The sequence below is a fragment of the Rhea americana genome, unplaced genomic scaffold (genome assembly GCF_003343005.1).
Source record: "Rhea americana isolate MKP2758 unplaced genomic scaffold, rheAme1 scaffold_37, whole genome shotgun sequence".
Classification (NCBI taxonomy): domain Eukaryota; kingdom Metazoa; phylum Chordata; class Aves; order Rheiformes; family Rheidae; genus Rhea; species Rhea americana.
This window is the reverse complement of record NW_028186501.1, coordinates 2755855-2783168: the sequence shown is the minus strand read 5'-3', so window position 1 is coordinate 2783168 and position 27314 is coordinate 2755855. Positions and strand designations below refer to the sequence as shown.

Here is a 27314-nt window from a genome sequence, read left to right as displayed (position 1 = left end):
TGGTCCTCGCGAGATCAGCGGGCTGGGTGCTGACGGTGCTGCTTGTCCGAGTGCTAACGTAGATCACGTATCGAAAAAGAAGTTAGCAAAGAAAACGCGCGCTGTCGTGGCAGTGCTTTGGAAAATGCATTATTTTTTGTTAAATAGATCCGAGTGCTGCTGTTGGAATCGTTTGGTTTCCCTTGAATACTCAAGCAAGGAAAATTATAGTGGGTTGAGAAATAATTAGATGTGTCTTAAATTCAAATACAGATGTAATTTCAAACAGCGTGTGAATCCTACGAGAAAATGTAGTCGTTGCATGAGATTCCCGGCAGAAGAGCCGCGCGGGTGTCGCGGCTTGCCGGGGCGGCGCGGGAGGCGGCGCCGGGCCGGACCCGCAGCCGCGGCGGGACGGTGCCGCTTCTGTTGCGCCAGGCTTTGATCCTGGGTTTGGCCCAGGCTAAAATCCTCTCCAGCTCCACGGGGGTTTTTCCCAGGACGTAATTTCAGAATTGTCTCTAAAAGGCACATTTGTATTTAAAAATAACTCTTTTCCCATATTTTACTTTGGATGAATGTTACAGAGTTTTCACAACTTAAACAGTGCATTTAAACATGAGTATGAATTCAGTTACTTGCTACGATGAAAATTTTGACTTTGTTTTTTTTTTTTCCCGATTATTTTCTGGCTTTCCCAATTTTCTGATGCTGCAGTTGCAAACATACTGTGGCGAGAGGAAGGTACTGCAGTAAAGTTCTTTTGTTGTAGTGATAATGTGCTTGTCTGCTTTAATAACTCCATGATGGGCCATTCTCCACTGACTGCCACTAACTCTATCAACTTCCACACTTACCGGATTAAGTAGTGACCAGCAACTTAACAGCTGAACTATTCAAATAAGAAGTGTCACGCTGGTGATAAGTCCTGTAGATAGCTTCAGACATTTTTCCACTATAATAGTCAACCCTAAAATATATAAAAATGTGAATTTTATATAAACTGCTGCCAAGGAAGTAGCCTGAGATTCTCAAGAAATATTAATAATTGTTCAAGTGTCAAAAGTGCTCCCAAATAACTGTAACTGAACAAAGGCATAAATTCAATACACTTGCATTTTTAAGCAAGCAATTCAGACTTTTCCTCCTCAGTGCATGTGCTGATGTTTACTAGATAAAAACGAAAACTGTGTTCATGTCTGCTAGGCAAAAAAAGAAAAAACACGTTTTGCCTCCTCCTATCCTTTAAGTCAATGAGGGTAAAGGCTGCCCCATTTCTCCTTGTTTTAATTGGCAGTTAAGAGCTCTAGTTTGATCAAATTTATAGTGAGCCCTGCGCAAGGTCAACATCTGTGTATCTTGGAAGCCAATTTAGAGAAGAAGCATCCTAAACAGCTAACTGACTCCAATACATTATCGAGGCACCTGAAGTCGGAATTGGTTTGATTTTGTGTGTGCTTGTGCTGCCGTCGCCGGAGAGGACGCAGCATGACCGTGCTGCAGAGGCTGCGCCCGGCAGCCTGCCTGGCCCCACGCGAGCACCGTGAGCAAACACCCCAGCGGGCAACCTGCCACGGGCACTGCGGGGCTGTTAAAAGTGTGCTCAGCTCACTGGGAAGAAAAGCCTTGGTCTGAAGTAGGGTTTTAAATCTGCGCTTTGCATATGGGGCAGCCTGGACCTCACCGTCCTGCTCTTGGAGAAGGTCTCCACCTTCATGTCTGCAGGACCTCCAGGTCCGTGCAGGGAGACCCCACCACAGGTGCCCGGCCCAGGGCAGTGAGGAGCATCTCCTCCCTGCTGATGCTCGTGTCCGTGGTGTTTTGGGCAGCAGCTGCCATTTCCCTTCTGCTTAGAGCTGAAGCCTCTAGTGCGTGGAGTCAACCCAGCGTCATCGGCACGGCACCGCGTGGCTGCTGAGGCCCCTACGGCCCTTATGCTGTTCCTTAAAGCAAGTAGGGGGATAGCCCTGCCAGCTGTAAAAGCGTAACAGTATTTAAAACACAACTAAAGTCAGTTGCAGAAAGTCTTTTTTGTAGTTCTACTAAGCAATATGGAACTACTGTTTAGCAACCTTGCACCTTAAATAAAATATATGGGCAATTAACCGGGAAAACATAGGAAAAGCAGATTTACTGCTGATGTTCCTAAAGCAAGTCCATGTCTTTAGAACAGGATTATTCTCCTCTCTGTATTGTTATATGTTACTTGATCAGGACAACCCAATGAACAAATGCTTTAGCGTATGAAACCTTGGCACAAAAAAAGCTGGGAAAGAGCAATGGTATTTTTGTTTTTACATTTTAATGTATTTTGCAATTCTGTAAAAATGCAATCTGTCAGTAAAAATATTAACAAACGGATTGGTAGACTTGAGTTCCTTTAAAATGATCACATCCTCATGCCTGCAAGGTTTGTGGTAACTAAAATGATTAGTAAAATGTATATTAGTAAAATAATATATTGCCTAAAGGAGTTTTTTTCTGCAAGTCCACTTTTTAACACAAGTAGTTGGTCATTTTAAAAACCAGTCTATCAGTCTGATCTCAAAACTTTTCACAGAACATGCACAGCTGGAGTCTCACGCAATGAGTGCACATAGTGTGGCCAGCCAGTTAAACACGCAACTGGAAGCACAGGCAATATGCAGTCAGTGTGCAAACTAGTTCTTAGCCGTGTGCATTTTGTGCAGAGAAAACTGCACAAAAATGTGTAGCCTGAATGTAAGGTAGAGATTTGTTTTCATGCCAGAGTTAATTTTCACAGTCAGTGTTGCTTGCTTTACTCCTGGGCAAAGGGAGATGTCACACCAGCGGGCAGTAATCAATTACATAAATGTATGCATTTAAAAAATGAGAGCTCTTCTGCTTCCAAATTTAGGTGCTAAAATGCTTCTAAGCATTTTAATTAAACTGAGGAAAACTATTCAAGTATTAGATCGGAGGACGGTGCGTCACAGTGGCAGATCTGCCCTTTGATCTTGAAGGCGAGAAACGCGGATGTACGTGGGGATGCAGACTGTTCTCCTCAGAGCGAGAAGGCTCTTACTGCCATCAGCTGTCGTCCTGGACTTCAGCCTTGATCCAGCAAGTGTCCGTGCTGGATTGCTTCTGTTGATCCAAAAAAAAAATGGTTAAAATGGTTAAATGAGAGCTCTTACGTTTAGCACACCCTCCGCATGCATTAGGTTTTTTCTTATACAGCTGCTTGATAAGGTATCGTGCCTTTCGTAAAGACTTTGATTTAGAATAGTTGTGCCATCTGCTCTGAAATATCCCTAATTATAAAGGGAAGAAACGAAAGCAAATCCCTGCCCATTAGTCCTGCCGTTCTGAATCTAGTCCCTGCCTGACCGGTATAAATCACACAGCTGGGCCAAGCTCCCAGTTGCCCGCTCCTATGTGGGAGTAATTCCGCAGAGCCGCAGCAGGGTAACCCGCAGGGCCGTTTCTCCTGCCCGTATCCTCGGGACTGGGTGTTTGTGTTTGCACCCCGATGATCTGGAAGTCACAGGAAAACTTCTGGCTTAACTAGTAAAAAACCTGCCTTGTTTAAAAATCAGTGTGAAGATTACTGACTGCAAGAGCATTTTAATTTAATTTGGTAAACCGTAAAAAGAGGGTATCTTCAGTACCTGAATGCTATTAGTAAGTCCTACCTTATTTGAACTTGTCAGCAGTGAAAATTGCGCTCTTTTTAACCTATGAAAAAAGTGGTGTGACTTGCCAAGTCGCTCACTGTAAATCTCCTGGGGTGAAGTCAGTATCAAAGAGTTTTTATGATTAATTAAGGCCAAGGGTGACTAAATTCTGAAATATGTGCTCATATTGTGATCAAATCATCAGATAAAATTACCCTACTATCGTGCATGAAAATATTGCTAAGCATCTTCACAATCGTCAGAATTTATTGCCTGCCTGTTTCCACTTCTTAAGATTAAAAAAAGCTTTTTATGCAAGAAAATATGTGCACTCATTCCAGACAGGGTCAAATTCTGCCCTCTGCTAGGTACACTCAGTTCCCGTTGGAGTCGGGGGGAGCTGAGCGTACGCTGTGAGCGTGGATTTTGGTCCCTGTTGCACACGTGAAATGTTCTAATAATATATTCATAAAAAGTTAGTAAAGGGCAGCGTAGTAGTCGGCAGGAATTCAGTAGATCTTTCTGCGTGCATGATCCCTCACCGTGGCATCACATTCAAGGATCACAGCTCCTGTATCCGCCTGATGCCCCAACTGGGGTATTTCGTGGTGTGGTTTAGGGAGGCTCGACGTGAGCCTTGTCAGCACAACAAATATCTCATGCTGGCAAGCTGCACTTGGGAGCCACTGATTTGGCGTGAGAAAAGGGGTTTTTTTGTTCAAAAAAAAAAAAAACCCTAGCAAAACATTCTTTGTTAGAATACCTATTTTATGAAATTGTCCAAAAAAGGCATTTATCAAATTGTACGTGTTGTTACAGTAAAGCTGTGTACACCACACTATGGTGGTATGATTTAGGCCTTAATCCTGCAAACACGTAGCACCTGTGAAAGCTCTCGGGGCTGGAGCCATCTGCAGAGCTGTCACGACAGGAGCAGCCGAAGGCAGCGTAACACTGAAACGCTCGCACCTTTAGAACTGGGAACGTATTTTTCCAYGGGCAAAAGGTTACTAATGACCAGTTACCACCTCACCATGCAACCCTGGCAGATAAGTACACGGTCCACGCTACCTGGGGTGACAGTGGTCCTTGCAAACATTCATTGGTGGTGCAATGTGAAAAAAAAAATAATAATGCTTGGATCTTTCTAACTGGAGTGTTTGGAAAGATCCTGACCATTTCTTAAAGATTCTCCATTACCACATTTGCATGTAGCTGAAGAAGCGCTAAATTCTCAGTGTTTTGAGGCATTTCTGCTAGACAGAAATGAGAAAATGTGATCTCCTAGCAGCACAGCAGTGACAGCCGGTTTTCCCAATCTCCTGGAATGCCCCAGTTGGATCAATGAGTGCTATTGCAATGCTGAAATACTCCACATTTGTGAATTACAGTTTGCAAAATTTCAAAAATGTATTTGTTTTGGTGGCTGTATTTAGTTCATCTGATACTTGAGGAAATAGATAGATTTTCATCAGTGGAACAAATGTTAAACATATTTTACTTAATTATTCCAGTTGCAAAAAAAACAGTTTAATTGTAATGGGACAGCTTTCAGATTAATTTTAGCTAAAGTTTCTTTCTGAGTTTTCAAATGATTAGCTAACTATTTTTAATGAAATCATAAAAAACCAAAGTCATAAACTGAGGAGGTTAAAATGTCACAGGGGCTTCTTTTATTCACATACGGACGTGGTACACGTGCGCAGGACCGGAAGGCATTTACTTGCACGCCACTGCCGCCACCGAGGCAATGCATTTTTGAATCTGTCTGTACCTCTTCACTCCTTGAAGCCCTTGTTGTGACATGAAGTTTGATTTTGTGAATGCACTGACTGCATCCAAATGACCAACTTTTATGTAAGGCAGATTTTGTCTGTTGGGGGAGGAGGGGCAATTGCTCGTAGGAAAAGCCCAAGCAGTTAAGGATGCGTACAAAAAATCCTGCTCGTTTTGCCTTTTTCTCCCCCCCTTGAAGGCCTCAGTGTTGGGAACATGTTCTATGTCTTTTCTGATGATGGGATCACCGTCCTTCAGCCAAACGAGTGCGAAATCCGAAGACACGTCAGGCCGGATGAGAGGATTTTCACGAGTTACGTAAGTCCTGCGCCAGGCAGCGTTCCTGTCGGTAGTCGGCTTGTCCTTGTAAAGGTGGCGCTGCCAAAACCCTAAAGAGGTGTCTCTAAAGAAACTCCAGCGGAGCAAAGACCTTGTGGGCGCTCAGAAGGTGCCAACAGGGAAACAGAGCAAGCTGCAAGCTCTCCTTGCAGCGCCGGGTCCTCACTGCGGGCTGGCGAAGTGCTTGTAACGTGCCCTGGTCACGAGGAGGCCAGGAGCAGCGGGAGCACCTGCGGAGTTACAAAATCTCACAAAATGCAAGTATGAAAACGAATCCAGCAATCTTTCATTAGTCACCCCTCCAGTTGGGTTTTTGAATAGCTCGGCTTACCGGAGAACCTGAGAACGTGTCTCCCTTCTGAAACAACAGGCTGACCTTGCCTCCAGGTGGAGACCACCGAAAGGGGAGGTGGTTTCCTGAGACACCTCGCCCTGCAGGCTGGATCAGGCCCGGTGCCAGGGGTCAAGATCCCCTTGTGACTCCGTGCTCAGTATTTTTTAAATCTCAATAAATTTGTGCTTAATATTCTTTTCCCCACTGGAGTATTTTAATATATCTTACTGGAACTCCAGGCTGCGATCCTCACCCCAAGGTTAGTACGTGGCATGGATTTATTATTAAACCATATTTCCGCTGTCACTTCCCCGAGACAGGCATCTTGTGTTTCGTTTCCAAAGAGGTGTAAATATTGCAGAGGTGGTTCTGGAGAAAGCGCTCGAAAAGAGCAGAGCAGAAAGGGCACGGAAAAGAAATAGTGTCAGCACAGCGGCGGGCATAAAAGGGACTTCCACTGTCATTGCTTGGCTGCCTTTCGGAGACACCTCTGAGGGTTCCCCGCAGACCCCGGAGGGTCCTTTCCTTTGGAGGAAGCAGGATTTACTTTTTGCCCCCACCTATTCCCCTTTAGCAGCTTGAACGTTTGTCGCGTAGACGGTGGTGCCAGCCTACAGCCTGGGGCAGGTTTCTGCAGCCCAGGTGTCCCCGTTTGCTGTTAAAGGGCGGGAAGGAAGGTGGAGCAGGCGCGGCCGAGGCGTCTGCCCGCTCCCGCGGACGGGGGGACGCGCCGCGTCGCGGGACGGCAGGCAGCTCTTGGACGCTTGGGTCTTGCAACGCGGTCGAGGTTGCGCTAGCACAGGTCCCAACGCGGCGTGAGGGCTGGCAGGGAAAACGCAGCCAAGCTGCTGGGTCTCGTGCGTGCAGCGCTCGGAGGGGCTCTCCGCCGCGGTGGGGAGCTGCTGCTCGCCCGTGTGGCCTCCTGCCCCGTGATCAGCGCGCTGGGGCAAGCGCGGTGTCTGCGCGGCCGTCGTTTATTCCGCCGGTGGCCCCAAAAGCCCTGCCGCTGTAACTGCGTTCCCCTTAGGGAGGTTATGCCACTATTTAAAGTGACCCAGCTGCTGCACCGACAAGACTGAAAACCAAGAGYTGTGCTCACTGAAATACGGGTGCGTTCGTTTTGGTTTATCCTCCTTTCCATCCCCAAGCCTAGTCCCAYACAAACGCTCTTTCATGTAAAGCAGCTGCCCAGTAGAAAAAGCAGTGGCAAGGAGCCAGCGTGCCACGGCTTTTTGGAGAGATCAGGGGTGGCTCTTCAACCTCAGGGTACCAGTGAGCTCCCASTGAAGCTAATCTCAGGTTTGCACAGGACTCAGTGAAGTATCAGACACAAAATTYGGCATCAGGCAGATGTAAGCAGGATTTTGTCCAAAATGTGCTGTTCCTTTTGTGCAGGGTAGTTCCTACGTTGCGGTAATCTAGACTATAGGACCCTGCTTTTTCTGCTGCTCTTTCCTAGGGCACAAGAGTCTTGGAGCAAGTTTTCCTGAAACTAAAAGTGAGTGAGGGCCATAGGAAAAATACAAARCTGTAATTCAATTAATGTAAGTCACTGTATTTTCAAAGTACAGAGTGATATTTCTATTGCTAATAAATGCTGACAACACTGTAAGTCTTGACGTTCCAGGGCATACTTCAAAAGCTGGATCCATAGACTGTCGGGTTACTTAAATTCCATGCAAGTTTGCAGCAGATTCAGCTGTTTAATGTCACCAGGCAGAGCCAGGCTGCAGTGTGGTACCTAATAAAATAATTATTTTATGTTTTCCAGGAAAAGGAGAAAAAGAAAAAAAAAATCCTAATAGAATCCCCATGGAATTTTTCCTATGGTTTTCAAGGCTAAATTTCTTGCTGCTGCAAGCCCTGACTTGCAGAAATTAAACCTATTCTCCTTTTCCTTTTTTCCCCCAGGAAGAAATCTGTCCCAGAGTCGAAGGTGAAGGCACTCAGTCCTGCCTCTGGGTTTCAGCGGTCAACGTCAGAGACAAGTATATTTATGTGGCGCAGCCGAAGCAGAACAGAGTAATGATAATTGATACCCAGTCTCAGAAAGCCGTGCAGGTAYTTACCAGGGGAGCTCTTTATTCAGGGATGCAGAAGACTGATACGGGGGGAAAAAGCAGCTCTTTGCCCGGTGGATCTGCTGACATCACTACCGAGCTGGGCCTGGGTTGTTTTCACCCATGAAGCGGCACTATGTCATCTGCTGTTCTATAACCCCTGTCTGAAAAATCTCCTTTCTGGGCTGATTATCGTAGTCTCGGGGATGTGCCTGCGGCCAGGCTGGCAGCTATCTTGATAAAATAACGCTAGAACAAATTTCTGTCTTACACTTACTGAGCCGCTGCCTGACCTCAGTTATGAGCAGGTTAGGAAGAACGGACTTCTGCGGGTATAATTCAAGCAGAAATTGGCCCCTGATCTACTGGCTATAAGCAACAGAGCATAATGGAGTGATGTCTAGCCAGAAAAGCGAGGCCAGCAGCTAGATTCCCTAGTCCTGCTGCTGCCACCGATGCCCCAGTTGATTTGAGGCTGATTGTGCAAAGCTGTACAAAAGGGTGTAGTAGCGATACAGGGGAATGCCCGCAGCACRTTAATATTCATCGTGTTCATAAGGGACTGACAGGTCACTCAGTAAATACATATCTTTTTTTTTAAAGTCCTTGGATGTTGACCCGTTACCAACGAAATTACATTATGACAAGTCACACGATCAAGTCTGGGTGCTTAGCTGGGGTGACATGCAGAAGTCCTCACCAACACTGCAGGTAAGCCAGGGATTTTACCCTTTCTTTACTGTACATCACAAGTAGCAAGCTGGTGGCAGATTGGTTGCAAGTAATTAACAGAATTTAATGATCTGGACATAAAGCTGTACTTTAATTTGCATATCTAGTGTGTTTTATGCAGCCCTCATCCGTCCGTCCTCACATATTTTTCCTGCTGTTTAATTTGTTTTTGAGCAATGAGTGTGCCGCAGGCTGGCAGCAGGACAGCTCTGTTGCTGTGGTCCATTTTGTTTTGAGGCTGATGGTGGAGCAAAGTGCCGTAGAGCCAGGGCCGGCAGCCGGCTGCGAGCAGGACGCCCGCGTGACGTGCGCGGTCGTCCGTGCAGGCTGCAGGAGCTCCAGGGAGGTCTGAAAGCAGTGGGTGCCCCCGAGCTGCAAAGAACGTACTCCCTGTGCAGAAATGAGTTACTCGCTAGTCCTGTTGGTAGCATCTCGTTGGCAGTTCAAGTCCGAGCCATCAGAAACAGATTTGTGGTAAGTGTAAGAGCTGCGGCGTCCCCTTCTCAGACGTTATGATGACCCACAGTTCTCCGGTCTGCAAAGAGTTGGGTGGCATTATGCCTAAAGGGAAGCGTTAAAAGGTGCATGCATTGCACCCTGCTCAAGCTTCCAAACTCTGAGTTCAGGATCGCTAGCCAGCACCCCCAATACACGCGGGGCGAGAGCAGCCTGCTCTCCCGTCTGGTGAAGGCACTTGCCTGGGCTGAAGTTCCACACCGGAGATGCCCAGTTTCCTCCATGCGCAATTCTTCCTCTCTAAGGAAAATGCAAGTTTTTGAGTACAGAAGAAGGAGGTTTGTTCACCGCTTCTGAAAATTACATGTTATAAAAAAAAGGCGGGGGGAGAAACACTTGAAAGAATTCTGCAAGTTTAGCTTCACATCCTTCCTCAAAAGTAAAAAATGAGCTCTCAAGGACATGAAAGAAGCACAAGCAGCAACAAGAAAACTTCAAGGACAAGCTCCATGTTGGGCAGCAGTGGCATGTACTGGGCCAGCGCCAGCGAGCTCCCTGGGCTTGCTTGATGCTTGATGCCGCTCAGACCGACAAGGAGAACGGGCTCTCTGGGGCGCAGCCGCGCGCGTGGCTTTGGACGTCTAAATTAACCTGGCGCTGCGGATTGCCCTGGAGGATTCGCGCCGGTTGACGCTGCGGAAACGCCAGCCGCCCAGTTCAGACCTCTAATTGGGCRTTTCGCTGCTGCTGGGAGTCACTAACATGGCCAAAACCGAGCTGATCTCATCCATCCAGAAATATCCTTCCCTGCTCGTGACTTTCCAGTATTTGCTGCTGTTCTGGACCCAGATAAGGCGTGAATGTTTGCCGTAAGGATTTGCTGCCGGTCCTGTGCTAAAGCGTTCCCCGGCGGAGTCACGAAGGCRGAGGAGAGGGACGGGTCAGCCGTCCTGCCCCTAAAACGTGCTGCTCCGGGGGCCGCCCGGGCACTGCTAAGGGGGACCCTGAGCCCACGCTGACGGCTGCAACCTCCTCGGTGGTTGTGAAGCAGAGACCAGCGAGTCAGCAGCGGCGTTTGCAGGAGAAGATGCCAGCAGCAGTCGGGGCGGATAGAGAAAAGTCTGGGAGGCRGCATCGGCAGCTTGTCCCCCAGCGGCCGGCACGGCTTCCGATGCAGGGTCCGAGGAGCCAAAACGGGCTCTCTCTACCCTTTCCGACTTAATTTCTCCCATGCAGCTGTGCGATTTTCTGTAATTAAAGGAGAGATGGCACAAGCAGGTGATTGTTGAGAAGAACACACCAGCTGCACAGCGGGAAGCTTGTTGCAAGGCTCCTGCTCTCCGCCGGTCCTCTCTGTTATCTTCATAAAGTGCAGATACACCTGTAGCGCGTGCAATTAGCATCCGCACCAGCAGAGCTTCCCCAAAAGGTGTGCAGTGACTAATTTGGTGAAGATCTTCTTTAAAACCTGCAGTTCTTAGTTGGAGGCATGCAATAAAACATCGTTCTTAAAAATTCTGCTGCGGACGTTGGTCCAAATTTCCACCCGCTCTTCAGAGCTCAGGGATTTATCGCRCAGAGCGCGCAGCCTCCTAACGGGAGGCCGTCGCTGAGCTGCTAGTAGGTGATGGGAAGCAAATGTCCAGCACTGTCTCTGGCTTCAGGAAAGCGCTGTGCGAGAATGGGCATCTTTCTTGGGCGATYTAATTGGAAGAAATCCGACCGGCATGACCAGAACATCTGTGTGAACTCAGCCTCGTCGGGTTTTAGCATTTCCTGCAAGGAATAACAYCGCTATAAATCCCAAACTGCTACTGTTGCACATTGTGTTCGTGGAAGAGCCTAATGAATGGACGAAAGTCAGCTGGAAGCAAGCAAACAATTTCAGTATTTAACATTTTAATTATTGAAAAATTCCCTTTCTCCTTTTCCTGGAGTTGGGTAGGAGATAACAGAGCTGGGTTTCCATGGCAGCGGAGGTTTGCACTGTGCTGAAGGCCAGCACGGAGGGAAGAAAGCAAAATGCCCTTCTCCACTCTGCCGTGAATTTTGCATGGTGCCGGAGATGGATGAACGTTTCTTCTCCTTCAAAGTGATAATGAGCTGCTGTGAGTTAACGTTTGATCCTTCAAGCTGGTAAATTATCGCTGTGCACTTAAGTGAGATTAATAAACATGACCACGAAATAAATGTTTGTTTTAGACGGTGAGGAATAAATGATTGTGGTTTTAGTGTTGTCGTGCTATTTCAGCTCCTGCGGGACTGCTCTTTCTCCTGATGTAAACCCCKTAGGAAAGCAGAGTTGTGCTCTTACCTTGCAAATGCCAAGCCTCAAATAGTATTTCTTGGCACACCTTTTCCAAGACAGCTGCACCAAACAATATTTTGAAGTCATTAATCAATTTGAGTCTGCTACATCCCTGGGAAAAATCACTCTGATATCGTGTCTGATTACGTAACCTGTATTTACCTTTCTACCCTATTCACTGCTTTTCCTGTACTTAACCTGATGCTTATTTATTATAGGTAATACCGGAGGCAAGCGCAGGGGAAGATCAGCATGTTATCCGCACGCCGTTTGAAGGAGTGGATGATTTTTTTATACCCCCTACAAATCTTATTATTAATCATGTTCGGTAAGAAATGATATTAGTGACTAACAGCAGTGGTGGTGTTGCGCGTGTCTGGCGGGCCTCTGCCTCCCGGTCCTCGTAAAGCCCTTTACAAAGGTGAACGACTGAGCGCGTGGTCCAACCAAGGGCCTTGTCGCCCTTTTCTTATTGCCCTTTTTTCGCCCGAATCGGAGGCGCGGTGCCTCCGAGCCGCGGCTGCCCGGGACCGCGGACGCCCGCCGTGCAGGCGCTATTAGAAACCTGGGAGTTCGATGGACTGGAAGTCGGACCCCTCAAAACCCGCTTTCTGGGTCTGGGCAGACACCTGTATCAGAGATTCGTTGCCTTAAGCGGTAAAAGGTGACTCCGTTCGAAGCGTAAACCGCGGCTCTTCCGTGTGTTTCCAGCTATTTACTTGTTCGAATATTGGGTCTCGGTGTGAGGGGTGGGTTTGGGCAGAAGGACGGTGTGCACGCTGAAACAAATCCCCCCGCTTCGAACCATCGCTCTTGGATGCTAATGTGGTGTAGGAGTTAATGAGATCGTATAACTAACACGCTAATAACTTGGAGTAATACTGACTGCTTCCCAGCAGGAACAGGAAGCCTCCCATTAGCATTATCAAAATTGATGGTAACTACACAGCAATTTATACTGTTCTTAGCATGTTATAACATAACAACCATTTAATCACCTTCTATCGCCAATATATGTCAGTTTAGCTAAGTTAGTTTAACGCACCAAAAACCACATCCAGACCTTCTTACGTTTAGCACAGGTTCCCTGCAATGACCACYGAGGACAAGGGGTCACGCATAGATGATTATGAGCTGAATTTGATCCAAAATAAATAACTTTGCTTCCTGAAACACAAAATAATGAGCCACATTTCATGGCTGTCATTCCTGATTTTTCCCTACCTCATTTTTCCAGTGAGCTTTCAAAATATTGCTATGAGTAATAGTCGTGCTAGGTGGTAGAGGACTGTGCTGAATGTTAAACCCTGAGATGAGGACGGATGAGCTGGGTTCAAAGACAGGAAGGTAGAGCGATTGAATTTTTTTGTCGTTCTTTTATTATCTTTTTGCTTCAACGTGATTAATCGGCTGTATACAGGTGATCTTCCTTGAGGAATATTAAATGTAGATAATTGTCTGTAGTTTTCCGTGTGCAAAATAGCGAATGCTAAGCCTAATTTCCTATTTCATTTGTTCAGGGCCAGATCTTTGTCAGTTCTATCTCACCCTCAGCATAGGAAAATAATTGCTCGCAGTCTAATGAGACTCACCGAGATCATGTTCTAAACTCTTCACTCAGAAACAATAAACGGTGATACCAACGTTTCCCTGGTTTCACGGGAAGCAGGTGAATATTTAAGCAATCTCTTCCGAGAGCCAAAAAATATTTGTATGCAAATCAGTGCATACGTATTTCAGCTGCCTGTTATTTCAGATGGATATCTAGAAATGTATCCATTTTTATTAGTTCCCGGGGTAGATTGTTGTCTATTAAAAACTCTCTGAGTGCAAGGTTTTCATTGAGGTTTCAGATCACAGATTTCGCATAAGCAGCGCACCTCTTCTGCAGAGGTACACACATCCTGACCTACTTTTCAAAATTAAAGTTTTTGATAAGAAACCTTTTTTTAAATTGTTCAGGCATTTGGCCAAGTATTAAGGAAGTCTTGAAAAAATGCTATAAGGGAAAGCAGTTTTTAAAGCATACTTAAGATGCATTCATTCAGGCGAAATACAAGTGTCATATCCAATTTCCCCCCACACAGTGCACTGCAAATCTCCACTGCGGATATTTTGTGAAGTCTCTAATGGATGTGCATATAATGGGAAAGTGAAAGGCTTAGCCCAGTGATTTTCTTGGGATCATATACTACATTGGCTTGTTCTTTAGAAGTGAAATCATTGAGTGTCTCATTGACAGATGGATTGCGGATAAAGAAATAAACCCAGTGTTTTAAGCAAAATATATATATTATCTGCACGCAAGCACATTGTCCTCCACTTCCATAATGCAATTTTGCACCTTTCAGGGAAGAGTTGCAAAATAAAACACTCACTTCATTTCCTTCTCTGCACATTGAACGGATGAGAATATATTCAACGTAAAATTAGTTTTCAGAAGTCAGTGTCAGTGACCTGTGAATCCTAGGGAACACAAACAGGCTATTTCTATGTGCTCCCTTTCAAATTAAGTAGAAGCATTTCTTGGCTACTCTTGACCTTTTTGTGCACTCAGGAAAGGTCGCATGTGCTGCAGAATATACCTTTTCCCAAGTACTCATTCTCTGCTCACTGTTGCCCTGCCTCTCTTGAGACAGAAAGCACAGGCCCCTTTTCTTCGGTGCACCCTTGCTCGTGGTGGTCCTCGGGAGATGCTGTACTGGGGGCTGAGCAGGGTCTGCACTATACTGCTGTGTCCCTGGTGACGATAACGGGCCCCAGGCACCACTCGTAGCAAATGTGCATCAGAGCTGCCCCCAGAGGTTGTCTTGTGGGAGAGGAGGTTGGACATGTTGGTCTTCCATCAGTGATTATGTATGCAGCTTAAAGTTCCTCTCTTCCCCCCACTTAAAACCTGGCCCAGATGCGCTTTATTTTGAATGATTTTCTATTCCAAGACCAATAAAGTCTTGAGTGTACACTGAATTACATTTCTCTAGAATGGAAACAGATCCAGTACAGCCTTGGTCAACRCTAGCCTACCACAATCCCAAACGCTGGTACCACTTCTATTGTAATGTGGTCTTCCKCTACCAAAAGACTTATGATCGTGAAGATGTTATTCAAATACCCAAGCCCAYACTCAAGCTGCCAGGATCAGTTTGCTAATTTTAGCTGGAATGTATACCTCCTTGTACTTCTCAGAAGCACTGAGAGTGGTTTCTTTAAAAGAGACAGCGTTACAGCACACGCACACAAAACCAGCAGGACAGAGTTTTGCAGTTGTGCTGCCCTTCATCTTTTCGCAAGCGTATCACCAAGTCTCCAGAGGTGACTTCAGTGTCGTGTTTTCTATTTCAGGTTTGGCTTCATCTTTAACAAATCGAAATCCGCAGTTCACAAAATTGATCTGGAAACTGTGACCCACATCAAGACTATCAGCTTCAAAAGCTCCAGCTGCCTGCCGCAGTCCATGGCTTACACCCACCTGGGCGGCTACTTCTTCGTGCAGTGCCGGGGGAGCACCTCCGCGGCCGCGTCGCCCCAGCTCGTTATTGACAGCGTCACCGACTCCGTCATCGGCCCYAACAGCGATGTATCGGGCACACCTTACGTTTCACCGGACGGCCGCTATTTGGTCAGTGCAGACGAAGACAGCGGCAGGATCAAAGTCCAAGCTGTAACTGTCCAAGGGGAAATCAAGTTGATTTATGACTTACAAACGAATGTACACATATCTGATCTGACATTTCAACCCTCCTTCACTGAAGGCAATCAGTACTATATATATGCTACTTCACATTTGCAAACAGATGTGCTTTTTGTAGAGCTGTCAACAGGCAAAATGAATGTACTGAAGAATTTAAAGGACCCTATCACATCCAAAGACTGGCCCTGGAGCAGCTACAACAGAATTATGAAAGACAGTGGATTATTCGGACAGTATCTCATTACACCAGCTAGAGATTCACTGTTTGTTATTAACGGGAGACAGAACGCATTGCGCTGTGAGGTTTCAGGCATAAGAAGGGGTAACACAGTGGTCTGGGTTGGAGAAGTATGAAAGGGCAATAACAGGATCGCCTGCGGCAGGCAAGTACCGGTTGGACCTTTACGCTGCAACAAATGAGCAGTAGCATTGTATATTTTTACACTGGGGGGAAAAAAAGAAAAAACAAAAAAATCCTGTATAGGCTTCATGGTACAACACTGGTCTACTTGCAAGTTTTATAATATAAGGTACGCTCTGCTGATAGGAAGTGGTTTTGAAGGGATATTTCTTACTTGGGGGTTCTGATTTGTGGTTATGAGAAAAATGCGGGGAAGCAAATAATATCTCCACGGAGATATTGTATAAGCCACGAAACCTAGCGATTCTGTAGAACAAAACAGGTTTTGAGTTTCCATCCCGATGAGCTCTCACGTTACATTCAAGCCATCAGTTTTCTTTCCTTTTCGCCAGGCCCTGAACGCCTTGCCCGTTAGCCAGGCCGGCTGCCCCACCTGGACACGGAGGGCTGGAGCAACGACTGCAGTTAAAATTCACCTTTGGATGACAGGGAAACTAAGCATCATAGAGAGAGGTTTTCGAAGCACAGAAATCTAGGAGAGAGGTTTAATGCAAAAAGTTTTCTCTGCAGGATGGCTCTGGAAGGGTCCCTGGACGTGATTTCGGAAGCAAGTGTAGCTCAGCACGCTTTCTTCTGCTCTCTGTATTGCTCTTGGTGCTACTGAAAGCAACACTATGAGAGCCCCACCTCTTCTCATACGTAATTGTGTGACTGCATTTGAGAAATTTGACTTGGAATATGGACATTAGAGTGGATTCAAGCCAGGAAACGCTGGGAGGGTCAGAGTTTTTTAAAAGTTTTATTGAGGAGTGAGTGGGGCATCAGTCTTTTAGCAGCTCGTGAGTGCAGTCAGCTAGGGCACGGTGTGCAAAACCGGCCCTGCAGCGGGCAGGGGATTAGATACGGCTGTTCCCCTTGGAGGCAGCAACACTACTAGAAATTGTTAGTTTCTCTCATTAAATATTTACTAGCACTGAAGTCACTTGGTCCTCCATGAAATAACGGCTACAACTACAGTAGTATAGTTTTAATAGAAAATTTTCACACATTGTCTAGTCACAGCCTTAATTTGCCTATTTCTTTTCAGACACCCTGGGAAACCATTTTTCTTTGTATTTTCTTCTTCTCATTTATAGTGCACTTGTTTATAGTCAATTATCTTTTAGTTATGAGCAAGGAGATTCATGTAAAACCAGCTAAATTACCCAGGAACACAGCAGCTGGCATAGAAATTTCAGTTGATTTCCCATAAAAATACAGATCCATTTTTGCACATCGGAGAAGCCGTATAAACTTTTCTAGTTCCGTTTTGTAACTTTGTGTAGTCGTCACGGTGGAGTCACCGGGGCAAGAGGCTGCCGGGTGGATTTTCCAAGCGGTGCAGCCGGCCCGGCGGCCAGGCGTCTCCGAGCGCACGCGCCGCTCTGAAGGTGCAGTGATCTTCACGGCGGTGGCAGGTCTCCCTGGAGGCGAACGTCTGCTGCGTCAGAGCCGTGCGTTGGCCTCTGGAAGGCTCCAGGCGGTTGAGAATGACCTCGTTGCCCAGAGTTTGTACGAAAACAGCTGCTGGACCTCCCCAGTGCTGCCTTCACGGTGCGGTTGTTATTTTCCAACGCAGATGCTTGGAAGTCATCCTTTTGACAGTGCACGCAAAAGTCTTTGAGATGAGAAGGTTTTAGACTAACACCGGTTATCTTCCTTTAAACGGTGACCTTGTACCAAAAGGGTAGCATTGTAGGACAGCTGTAGACCTGAAGTAGGTTAAGCCGTTTCAGTTCTATAAAGAGTATATTAAAATCTGTTCAGACAGACGAAGAAGAGGAGATGAATCCTATGAATTCATTAAACATGGAATCCTTTAATTGGCCCTTGCACACCCACAGGCTGAGACCTACGTGTATTTTCTCTTATGAGCCATAGGGGTTAGAAGAGACTATCCCGCTGTTGAAACACAGATACATAAAGAGCTTGGCACCGCCKTCCTTTAGCAATGCATGGTGTCCGTGATTTTCTACTCATCCAGTTAGGAAACATCCACRTGTCAAGGAAAGGAGGAGACCAGCTTTGTAAGTACCTTTAAATATGCACACCTCCTTCCTGAACAAAGCTGTATCCATACATTGCCGTCATCCTAAATGTGTTTTACTGAGGCCAGACACTGCTCTCGTGTTATCTTTTATGACTTCTTGAATATTTTATTATGCCTATGGTAAGTTTCCCTGTAGAGATGTTCATTGTGTCATAGATCAAGCAAATATTACTTTTTTAAGACTATTTAAAAAAATTGTAAATATCTGTTCAGGTAAATATTCTTGAGGCTGGTTTATATATAGGCTGTGAAAGATGTGTAACAGACCTCACTCCTTCCTGTTTGTCGCAAGATATTGGAATAGCGTTCACTTGAAAAGTCCCCCTTCGCCCTCCCAAAGATGTTCCCTTTCTCCCCTCTTCAGCCCGAGTTCTGGTGATGTGTTTTCTAAATTATCCTAACAACAGTTATATCTCATACTTAGAAAACGAAGTATAATTTAGATCGTCCACACTCCTTGTGAACAGTTCCGGTGACGGTCAAATCTGACATTAAAGTGCTGCACATTTGTTACTCTGATTTTTTTTTTCAATCTGTACTCAAAGAATGCTTAACTCAGTTTTGCCTTTCAACTCCCGTTGCAAGGATACTCCATCGCCGTAGCTGCAGTTCTTTCCCACTCTCCTGGCGTGCGCCACCAATTCACAATTAATTCATACCTAATAAATTACTAATCACARTGATTAATTGAAATTAATTTAAATTGAATTAATGAGCATTTAGTTATAATGCTCATATGTCAGTTGGGTATCATGACAGTAGGATCATGGAATAAATAACCCCTTGTTGACAATGTGACTTTAGTCCCAAGATCAGATGCATTTTCCATTCACTATTGGGGATAAAGAACAGTGTAATGGAAATGATGCTTTCCCTAAGTGTGGATCTGGGGTTTTTCCATTTTGCAAGTGAATGCGAGGGTTTTTTCTTAGCATCTCTAGCTGTGCAGTCCAAAGACTATTTTGAAGCTGTCCTCCGTGGAGAGCTCGTTGCTCGAGAGAYGCGAGCRTCCTGGCGGYCCATTCGGGTCSTGCCGGGCGCTGGGCAGCGCYGCTGCTCGTGGCGGGAGGCGGCACGTGGTTCCCAGTCCAACCTCACCGCGGGTCGGCGGAGCGATGGGGCGAGGGGCCGGGGGGGGTGGCCGCAATAGCCTGGGCATCCGGGGGCATAACCTGGGATGCCCGCGCATCTGCCGTCCTGCCAGCCCCGGCTGCACCCGCGGCGTCCCTAGGGCCTGGGGCGCGGGGCAGGAAGGGGGTCGTGCTTCCCAAGAGCTCGCTGGTCAGCAAAAACAAAAAAAAAAAAAAAAAACAAAAAAAACCACTGATTTAAAAAGAAAAAAGATCCCTGCTGAGGTGCTTCTCCCATGCAGATTGCCGGGGTGCTTCGGCACCTCACCGCCGGCCGCCCTTGGTGCCTTTGCCTCGCGCGCGCGGCCAGCCCGGTTTGCAAAGGTCAGAGCGCTGGCATTTCCAGAAGTGAAAATTTCCRGCGCGGCGGCGTTTCAGGCTCCCCGCGGCTCTCTTGGGGCAAGCCCAGCCAAGCCAGGCAAGGGTAATGAGGCACTTGTTAGTAATGCATATTTCCGAAAAAGTCTATTATTTCCTGCTTCCCACCCCCCCCAGTTTAAGGCGAGCCCCCGGGAGGCACCTCGTGCAGGAGCACGAAGGATGCCCACGGCGCCCGCAGCCAGCTCAGCTCGGCACCCAGCCCGCATTCACTTGTGTTCAGAGTGTTGCATTCGGCTCCAACCTGATTTTTAAACACAGAGCCTAAGAATTTCTTTAACATACCRTGTCAAAAGTATCAACGGGCTGCGAACGGGCGCTACCCGCCGGGCTGTGCCCTGCCCGTCCGGCATCTCCTGGCCTGACGTGTGCGGGACGCGGCGCGGGAACCGGCACCTCCGCAGCCCCTGCGCCAAATACTTCRTTCCTGCGCGGTCTCCGATCAGTCCTGCGCGATTTGAGAAGGCCAAAAGCGACAACCAGCAGCTCAGGAGTGTCTGCAGACGGAGGGGGAGGAGAGCGCGGGCTGCGAGCGCTTTGCGCTCCTCCTGGCCCTGTGCTAGGACACTGCGACTGATGAAAGCTGGTGGTTACCGGCAAGCTGTGGCTGAAGAAGACGAAATCCAGCCAGGCGCATTCGACGTTTGCATTTACTTTGACGTGTTCTACACGGTGCCGCTTGCCCAGGGCGTCTGCAGCAGCACCCCGGGTAGTAGAGGAGGGGCAGAAGAGACGCCCACAAGGTGGTCTCGAAAGAGACAGTAAATGTTCTTTTTCTGCAGATTTTACAATAAAACTTGACCAGCCCGTGCCGAAATTCTCTGTCTCGTGCTCTATTGTCAGGATGACTGGTGGCAGGAGACGGTCCCGTTCTGCCCTGGACATAYGTTAGGCTGCAACGTATGGGTTTTTAAAATGCATGTGCATGCACACCCACGCACATGATAATACTCTGCCTGGGCTGCAAAGATTTGGACTACGAGCACCACAGTATAAAACTATTGCTTTTTTTTCTTTTTTTGGCAAAAGTAATGCTGGGGGCCAGGGAATTTTTTCCTGCTTGTTTGCAGCGCCGGGCTGGCGAACAGCAGYGGCCGTGGCCTCCGGAGCGGCGCGCTAGCCCAGAGCCCGCGGGACGGCAGGTCGGCAGAGCGGCAGCGCGCGCTGCTGCAGGCTCCCGGGAGCGCGAGCCCCGGGGCACAGCCTGCGGGAGCCGCGCTGCAGCCTTCGCGCCCGGCACAGCGCGCGAGAGTGGCGATCGGCTGCATTAATAGTAATAATAATAATCATAATACTTCCTCTGCCTCCAAGTCAGCAGGCCAGCTGTTCATTCAGGAGGCAGGGAGTAGCTCGGGCTTTTCTTTGCTTTTGGAGTTTGCTCCTGGTTTTCCAAAACCTCTGCGCTCTCACGTCCGCGACTGAGGCCGCGTCGTGTCTGGCGCCGGAGCCTGAAGAGGGCTCGAGGTGGCCCCGTCCGTGAGAGCAGACCGGTCGGACCGCGCGAGCGCCTGCTTGCCCCTGCTCAGGGCGCTGTGACACGGCTAGTCCGCTGTTTCTGGGTATTTAATTTATAATTGCAATCTTGTTCTAGGGAAAAAAAWATCGGTCCGTCTTCACACGGAGCCGTTGTCACCCTGCGACACAGATGGCTGAGTATCAAAATGTCTAATAGCATCTTTGTAACAGTCCTGCGGCAAAAAGAAAAAAAAAAATCTTTGACAAGCATTATTTGCGGAAACAAATTCCATTTAATTAAGACGTGCAGTCTGCGCTGAAGGACATCCTGGCTCGTCAACCGTGTTGACTGCGGCGCACACGCTGCTGGAGGTTACGCTTTGCGTTAGACCCAAACAGTAAAGGACAAGAGCTCGCTGAAGAATTTCTGAAGTTTCCCCGTGTCGCAAGGCTAAGCTGCTCGTTTTTACTTATTTATCTCCTCATGTGGCGCTCAGCTTGACATGAGCTGGAGATGTCGCCCGAGCAGGACTCGCTGCAGAGATGGTCCCAGAGGCAGGGAATAAAGCACCTCCGGGGTCCTGCCACGCGCTGACGAAGACAAATGCCCCGAAGACGTGGGTTCAGCACGGGGTCCCGCTAGGAGCTGGAGGGCAGACGGAGCGAGGCAAAAAGTCCTGGAAGGCTCCGTCCTCCGCCGGCGCCCTTGGTGGGGCGGGAGGAAGGCTGGAGGCAGCCCCTGCATGCGAGCTGCACGATGTGCTCCTGCATTTCCTCGGGAATTTGAATCGCTGGTGAGTCAAGCTGAAAAATCYGAACCAGGCAACGAGGAGCAGCAACGGCGCTCATTTCAAGCTTAGCCCTGCCCTGCTCTGTACATAAAACACAGGAGTCCTTCCACCTTCTGCAATACTTCACAGCAGCAAACTGCTTTCCATTTGCTATGTAGTATTGAGTATAAACAGGACCATAGTCCTGACCAGCTACGGGCATAAAAATAACTGGAAGGTGCAATGGTTTTCTGAGTACRAAACAATCAATAGAAATACTGGATCTGCCAATATTTTAGGTCTTGGTTTAGGAAATTCATCTGCAGAGAGGAAAAGAACAGAAGACCATTTCTACCTGCTGCCTTATGATGGCCATTAACACTATTAATAAGCCAGTCACCAGTGGCTTCAATCCTACATATAGGGGCTTAATTGCCATGACAGATAAGGCACTGCAAGGTAGATAAATTCCTCTGGATAGGAGGCAATGGTTCTCCTCCTTTTAGGTGGTGCTGGCRTGCCCTGTGCTGCCCGCTGCAGCCCTGGCCAGCCCAGCGGCTGAATTAGCACATGGAAAGTGCTTCCAAGCAGAGAGTCCAGGAACTGCAACATCAATTTGTAATAAATTGCAAAAAAGAAAATTTTCAATCACCACACATGATTTTTCTGAATATGCTTTATGATCACTACATGGGTTTAAAGGAGAGAGGTAACAGGCRTGTGATTTCATCTCCCTGCTGTACCACACAGCTCTAACTAAACAGCATCAGTTCAGTGAAGAGGACCTTTAAATCTTCATTAAACTCATCATTCCCACCCTGATTTGGTGCTACCCAAAGGTGCCCCATGGGCATCTTGGGACAGAAAACCTGGGCTTATGGCTCCCCTTTTGCAGAGCAGGTCTCACTGCATTGGCTTGAGGGATGAGTGCATGAAGAAGAAGCAGGAAGAAATAAGGAACCTCTGGTAGAGATAAGTAGGATTTACAATGCTGTCATCTCTGGCAACTTTGGCTTTTCAATTCATTAAAAGTCCAGACAAATTAGATGTTTGGATTCATTTAAAATAATTTCTCCTCTTTGACCTAGCTTCATTTATCATTTTACTTCCTTCTGTTGTGCTTAGAGAAGCTGCTGTTTAAATGAACCCAACGGAATATATGAGTGAAATATTAAGCAGTTATCATCAACAACAGGGTACATTAAAACCCAGCACCATAGCTTTCCTGCAGCTAATTTTGCCAAGGCACACACAAAGCCTTCTCATACAGATGTAGGATTTGTGTTTCTTGCTGCATTAAAGCTGAGATACCTTGTAGCAGTGTTTTCACAGCTTATGCRTGTATCTCTGGGATTCAGCTGCGAGTCCCTGCTGAGCAACACAACAGCAAAGGCGAAGCCTTCAACAATCCTCAACATCACTTAATCCTGGTCCAAAGACACATTTTCAACTTTTTCAATAGAATCTTCCCTTGTTTATGTTTCTGCCATTTTATATAATTATTGTAATTTTAGGTATTTTTATGAATTGCTACATTCTAGTGATGAAATGTGCTATTTATAATGTATGTATGTTCTACATGCAAATTTATTAACAAAGCAGAGGCTGGATAAGCAATGCGCAGCCCTCCAGACATCGAGATCGTGTGTTGGCATACGCATACGTTGGCACCGGGCAGACTCCGACCGTCCAGCCCGGAGGAACCTGCGTGCCCACGTCCAAGCTTGCACACGACCCGGGGTAAGGCACGCGTGACTCCATCCTTCCACCAGAAATGGCATCAGCGAAGGCTGCTTAAGTTATGTTTGTGTATGTACCACATTTAAGCGAAGACATGAGGAGCCCCGTATGACAGTGCTAAGCGTTGGCGACTTCTTTGTGAATGACAGGTAAGAACGGAGCTGTCAGTGGAGAGGGAGAAAAGGCCCAAAAGACACAGGACTCCCTCCACAACAGGAACGAACTGGGGACAAAATGGAATAAACTAGTAAAATCCATGCAAATATTAAGTAAAGGTGATAATACTACTTGACCATGGTGCTTTCTGCAAAGCACAAAAATGTAAAAGCTCCAAACCATAACAAAAGCTAACATTTGCAAAAAGCCAGTCTTTCRTTAAGTGTCTAACCTAGACTCCACTAACATAACCACAAAAGTTTTTTTCTGAGATGTTCTTCCACAAGATGCCAATAAAAAACCATTACTATGGCCTAATGATAATAGAGCATGTGCACGCACACACACACAGGGCGTCTGAGAGCGATGCGGCACCTCCATCCAAAGCACAAAGGATAAGTACAATGACGCAGAAAAGAAAAGAATTATGTGCTTATGCTGTGCTTCAGTAAGAGCTCCAGCCCCTCATGWTCATCATCTGCAAGGCAGAATCACGGTCAGGAGACCCAAAAGGAAAGAAGCACATAATAGTGCTTCAGGGTAAGAAGACTGACAGCTAAAGTCATTTCCTTAGTGCTGTGTTCAATACATATGTGTGTGTGTAAATACATATACATATATACATATATATACATATATACATATATACATATACATATACATATATACATACGTGTATGTGTGTGTGTGTGTATATATATATATACACATACACACACTCACATACCTATACATACACACACACACACGTATGTATGTTCATATATAAGTATAAAAATAGTATTATAAAATATAACGAAGTGGCTCTGAAGATGCCATGGCTTCCCCTAGCACCTAGCAGAGTCCCAACGCGTGGGCTGCCYGGGTGGCACAGGAGAGTCTTTCCCCTGGGACACCACATCTGTGGTGCACCAGCACTGCAGCGTCAGCCCATCCCTGTCCGTAGCTTTCTACTAGAGTCTKAATTTGAATGTAAACCTTCGCTGGTCGTGGTCTCAGGTTTCCCAGGTGACTAAGGCTGGCTCGTAGTGCCAAGGCCCCTACCTGCCARCTGTCCACGTGGTCTGATTCGATCTCTGCTGTAATCCATGCTACTTTCTTTGGAAAGAAAAGGAGAACTTTCCGGCAGAGGTGCACGGACGTGTTTGTTAGGGACGTCGCAGCAGTCCTGGTCTCTCACCTGCAGAGCAAGCTGCCAGGAGCTGTAGGACCCTGCGATGGGACAGGGATAACGCACACAGGGCAATAGGTAACCGCAGAAAAATACATATAAATGGAGATCCTAATCCAATGACTTTTCCCTGGTAAGCCTGTTCCAGCCATGTTTAGATGTGTCTCTATGTGAGCAGCAGTTTCTGTTCATATTCAGTAGCTGTTTGGAGCTCAGAAGGGGAACCTCTGGCATACAGGCTTGTAATATAATAATGTATGCATGTGTAATATCTGAAGATCGAGGTTATCTCTCTATTCAGATAACAAATAATTAGATAATTCTAATTTACTTTATGAATCTTTTAAAGAGTAAACTGCTTACAGGCAGCTAATGCAATAAACTTACTTTATAAGCAGAGAGAACCATCTGTTACGATGAGGAGTCTGCAGCACATATTAGGATTCTGTGCGTGCCCAGCAGTAGTTAGAGTAAATGTATCATTAAGTTAGTATCCTTTTCCCATTCAAAGCACACTTTTCAAGATTTATATACTGCAGACAATAAGATAACAGGAGAGTCAACTCGTACTCGCTCTCTTGCATTCACCCCATGGCCCACGGCAAGATAACGCTAACAAAAAATGCAAGACAAAGCATGAAAGTCAGGTCACTTCCACTCACAGCAAAGGAAATACAGTTGCAGACCCACACACATACAAAGGCAGAAGCTATGCTAGAACGGCATTATTAAGGCCAAAACACAAGCACTCAAAAATCGAGCACGTTGCTTGTATATCCATCCCTGTACATTCAGTGCTGTCGGAGATGCAATTGCAGGGAATGGCACAGGCCACAGCCTGCCCAGTTTGGGCAAAATCTTTGACTAATTTGACTTCTAGAAGAATCTAAAATATCCTGTATGAAGAAGTGAAAAACTGCTATTTTCTTCCAAAAGTTTTTAAACTCACCAAATATTTGGCAAATAGGTGGAGGGAGAAAGGAACATTCTTGATGCGGGAACCTGCTCTTGTGATGGATGTGACATGCCTGTGTCAGAGCCAAAGGCAGAAGCAGCCTTTGTAACACCCAAAGCCGAGTGCTCTTGCCCCTGGACGGTCAGGCAGCACTATGCTTACCTGCTGCAAGTCTAAAAGACTCTGTTATCACTTTTACAAAAACATCAAGGGCCACAGGGACTAGTGATCAGAAGTGACTAGTGATTTCTTAGGTGCCCTCAATGTTTGGTGTGCAAAATGTGAGTGGAACCTGATTTCTCGAGGAGGGATGTGTTATTGCCACTGATGCAACTTGTCTATATTTGTAATTGAACTGACAGCACAATATAGAAAACAGAACCAAATCAGCCCAGCAATGCTTCTGTGCATCTGAGCAGTAATAGCAAACCACACTGTCCCTTCAGGCAGATGTGCACGGTGCTGAAGATAGCTCGTGATGTCATTTATGTCAAATAAAATAAAAGTGCATGAATGGTTTGTGTCAACACACCCTGAAATAGCAGCAGAGACTCTAGAAGTTTTTCTTCTTGACATCCAGCAAGGCCAAGCTGAGCTTGTACCTATGTCCAAAACTAGAACTACAGTCCCGAGAGTGGGTACAGAAGTGCACCTGCAGCCATGAATCTCCGAGAAGATTAAAGGCTTTGGGGAGAACAAACTTGAAAAGTATAGACCAAAATAAGTAAGTACCTGAGCCACATCACAGTCGTCTACACAACCAAATCCCTTCCAAAGACTTTATGCAGCGGAAAAATCCAGCAAAGAGAGCTTACTTCCCTTCTGGAGCTACCCACCATGCTCTTGAGAAGATGCAACTGAAGCTCCTGGCAGCTGACCTTCACTCCGCGAGGAACGCGCTGTGCCGGGACAGAGACACGGCACGTATTCTGGAGAAGGACACAATCTGCCTCTACAGAGGGAGATTTCTAGACCAATATTTCATTTATCATACATCATTTGTTAAGCAAATACTCATGATATATAAATGCTAGTGACACTTAATATTCCTGTTAGCATGGTACAGCTATTCTTCTGCCTGGAAAATGGTGTAAGTCATACTAATTGAAGTAACAGCATGTGTCACATGGTATAAAGTTGACTTACTTAAGCATTGAATGTCTGGTCCAATTAACTTCCAATGCAAATTGCACCAAATTTTCCTTTTCTGTCTTCTTTGAAATACAATAAATAAAAAGCATGGGAGTTTTAAAAATCTGCCGAAGGTCTCTTCCCTTTCCACGTATCCACTGACCTTCTGCCAGTCATGTTAAAAAGCAGAGAGAAACCTGCAAAACTTTAGGCAGCTATCCCCTGCACCTGCAATAAATTCATATCTATTTGCAAATAAAAGAAAGATCAGTGCACTTTCTGCTTCAGACTTCAGGCTCTTCTGTACACTGTGCAGCTGTTACACAAGCAGCCATTCAAGAGGGGAAAAAACCTCTATATGAAATAAAGGATGTGGACGATATAAAGGCCATATGGTTGAGTGAAATATCATCACTGTGTCTAAATTGCTTTTTTTTTTAAACTATGCTTGGATGTGTTTATAAGCTACCGTTACGAGTCACACACAAAAGCATCACTCAGCTGCACAACCGTGGGAAGCCTGACATTAATACCCACAGAATCTTGTCATTTGGACTAATATTACTGAAATACCTTGCACTGTCCACTACTGTATATTTTGCAGTTTAGAAGTGCATCTGAACGGCAGCTTACATGACAAGCAAGTATTAATTTTAGGCCTAGTG

At 46.4% G+C, this 27314-nt stretch overlaps 1 protein-coding gene across 2 annotated transcripts in view; it reads left to right on the top strand.

The window, feature by feature from the left end:
• The window catches only part of FSTL4 (follistatin like 4), a 211894-nt gene extending 193618 nt beyond the window's left edge, over positions 1-18276 (top strand). Inside the window, exons 10-15 of one of the 2 annotated variants that reach the window (XM_085312777.1) lie at positions 697-723; positions 5593-5711; positions 7978-8127; positions 8730-8837; positions 11841-11950; positions 14965-18276. In XM_085312777.1, coding sequence (XP_085168903.1) covers positions 697-723; positions 5593-5711; positions 7978-8127; positions 8730-8837; positions 11841-11950; positions 14965-15667 — 1217 coding nt within the window. In that variant the 3' untranslated portion in view covers positions 15668-18276. The remainder of the gene's footprint in view (positions 1-696; positions 724-5592; positions 5712-7977; positions 8128-8729; positions 8838-11840; positions 11951-14964) is intronic. The other variant, XM_085312779.1, reaches the window with a different exon arrangement.
• Positions 18277-27314: the final 9038 nt, after the last annotated feature.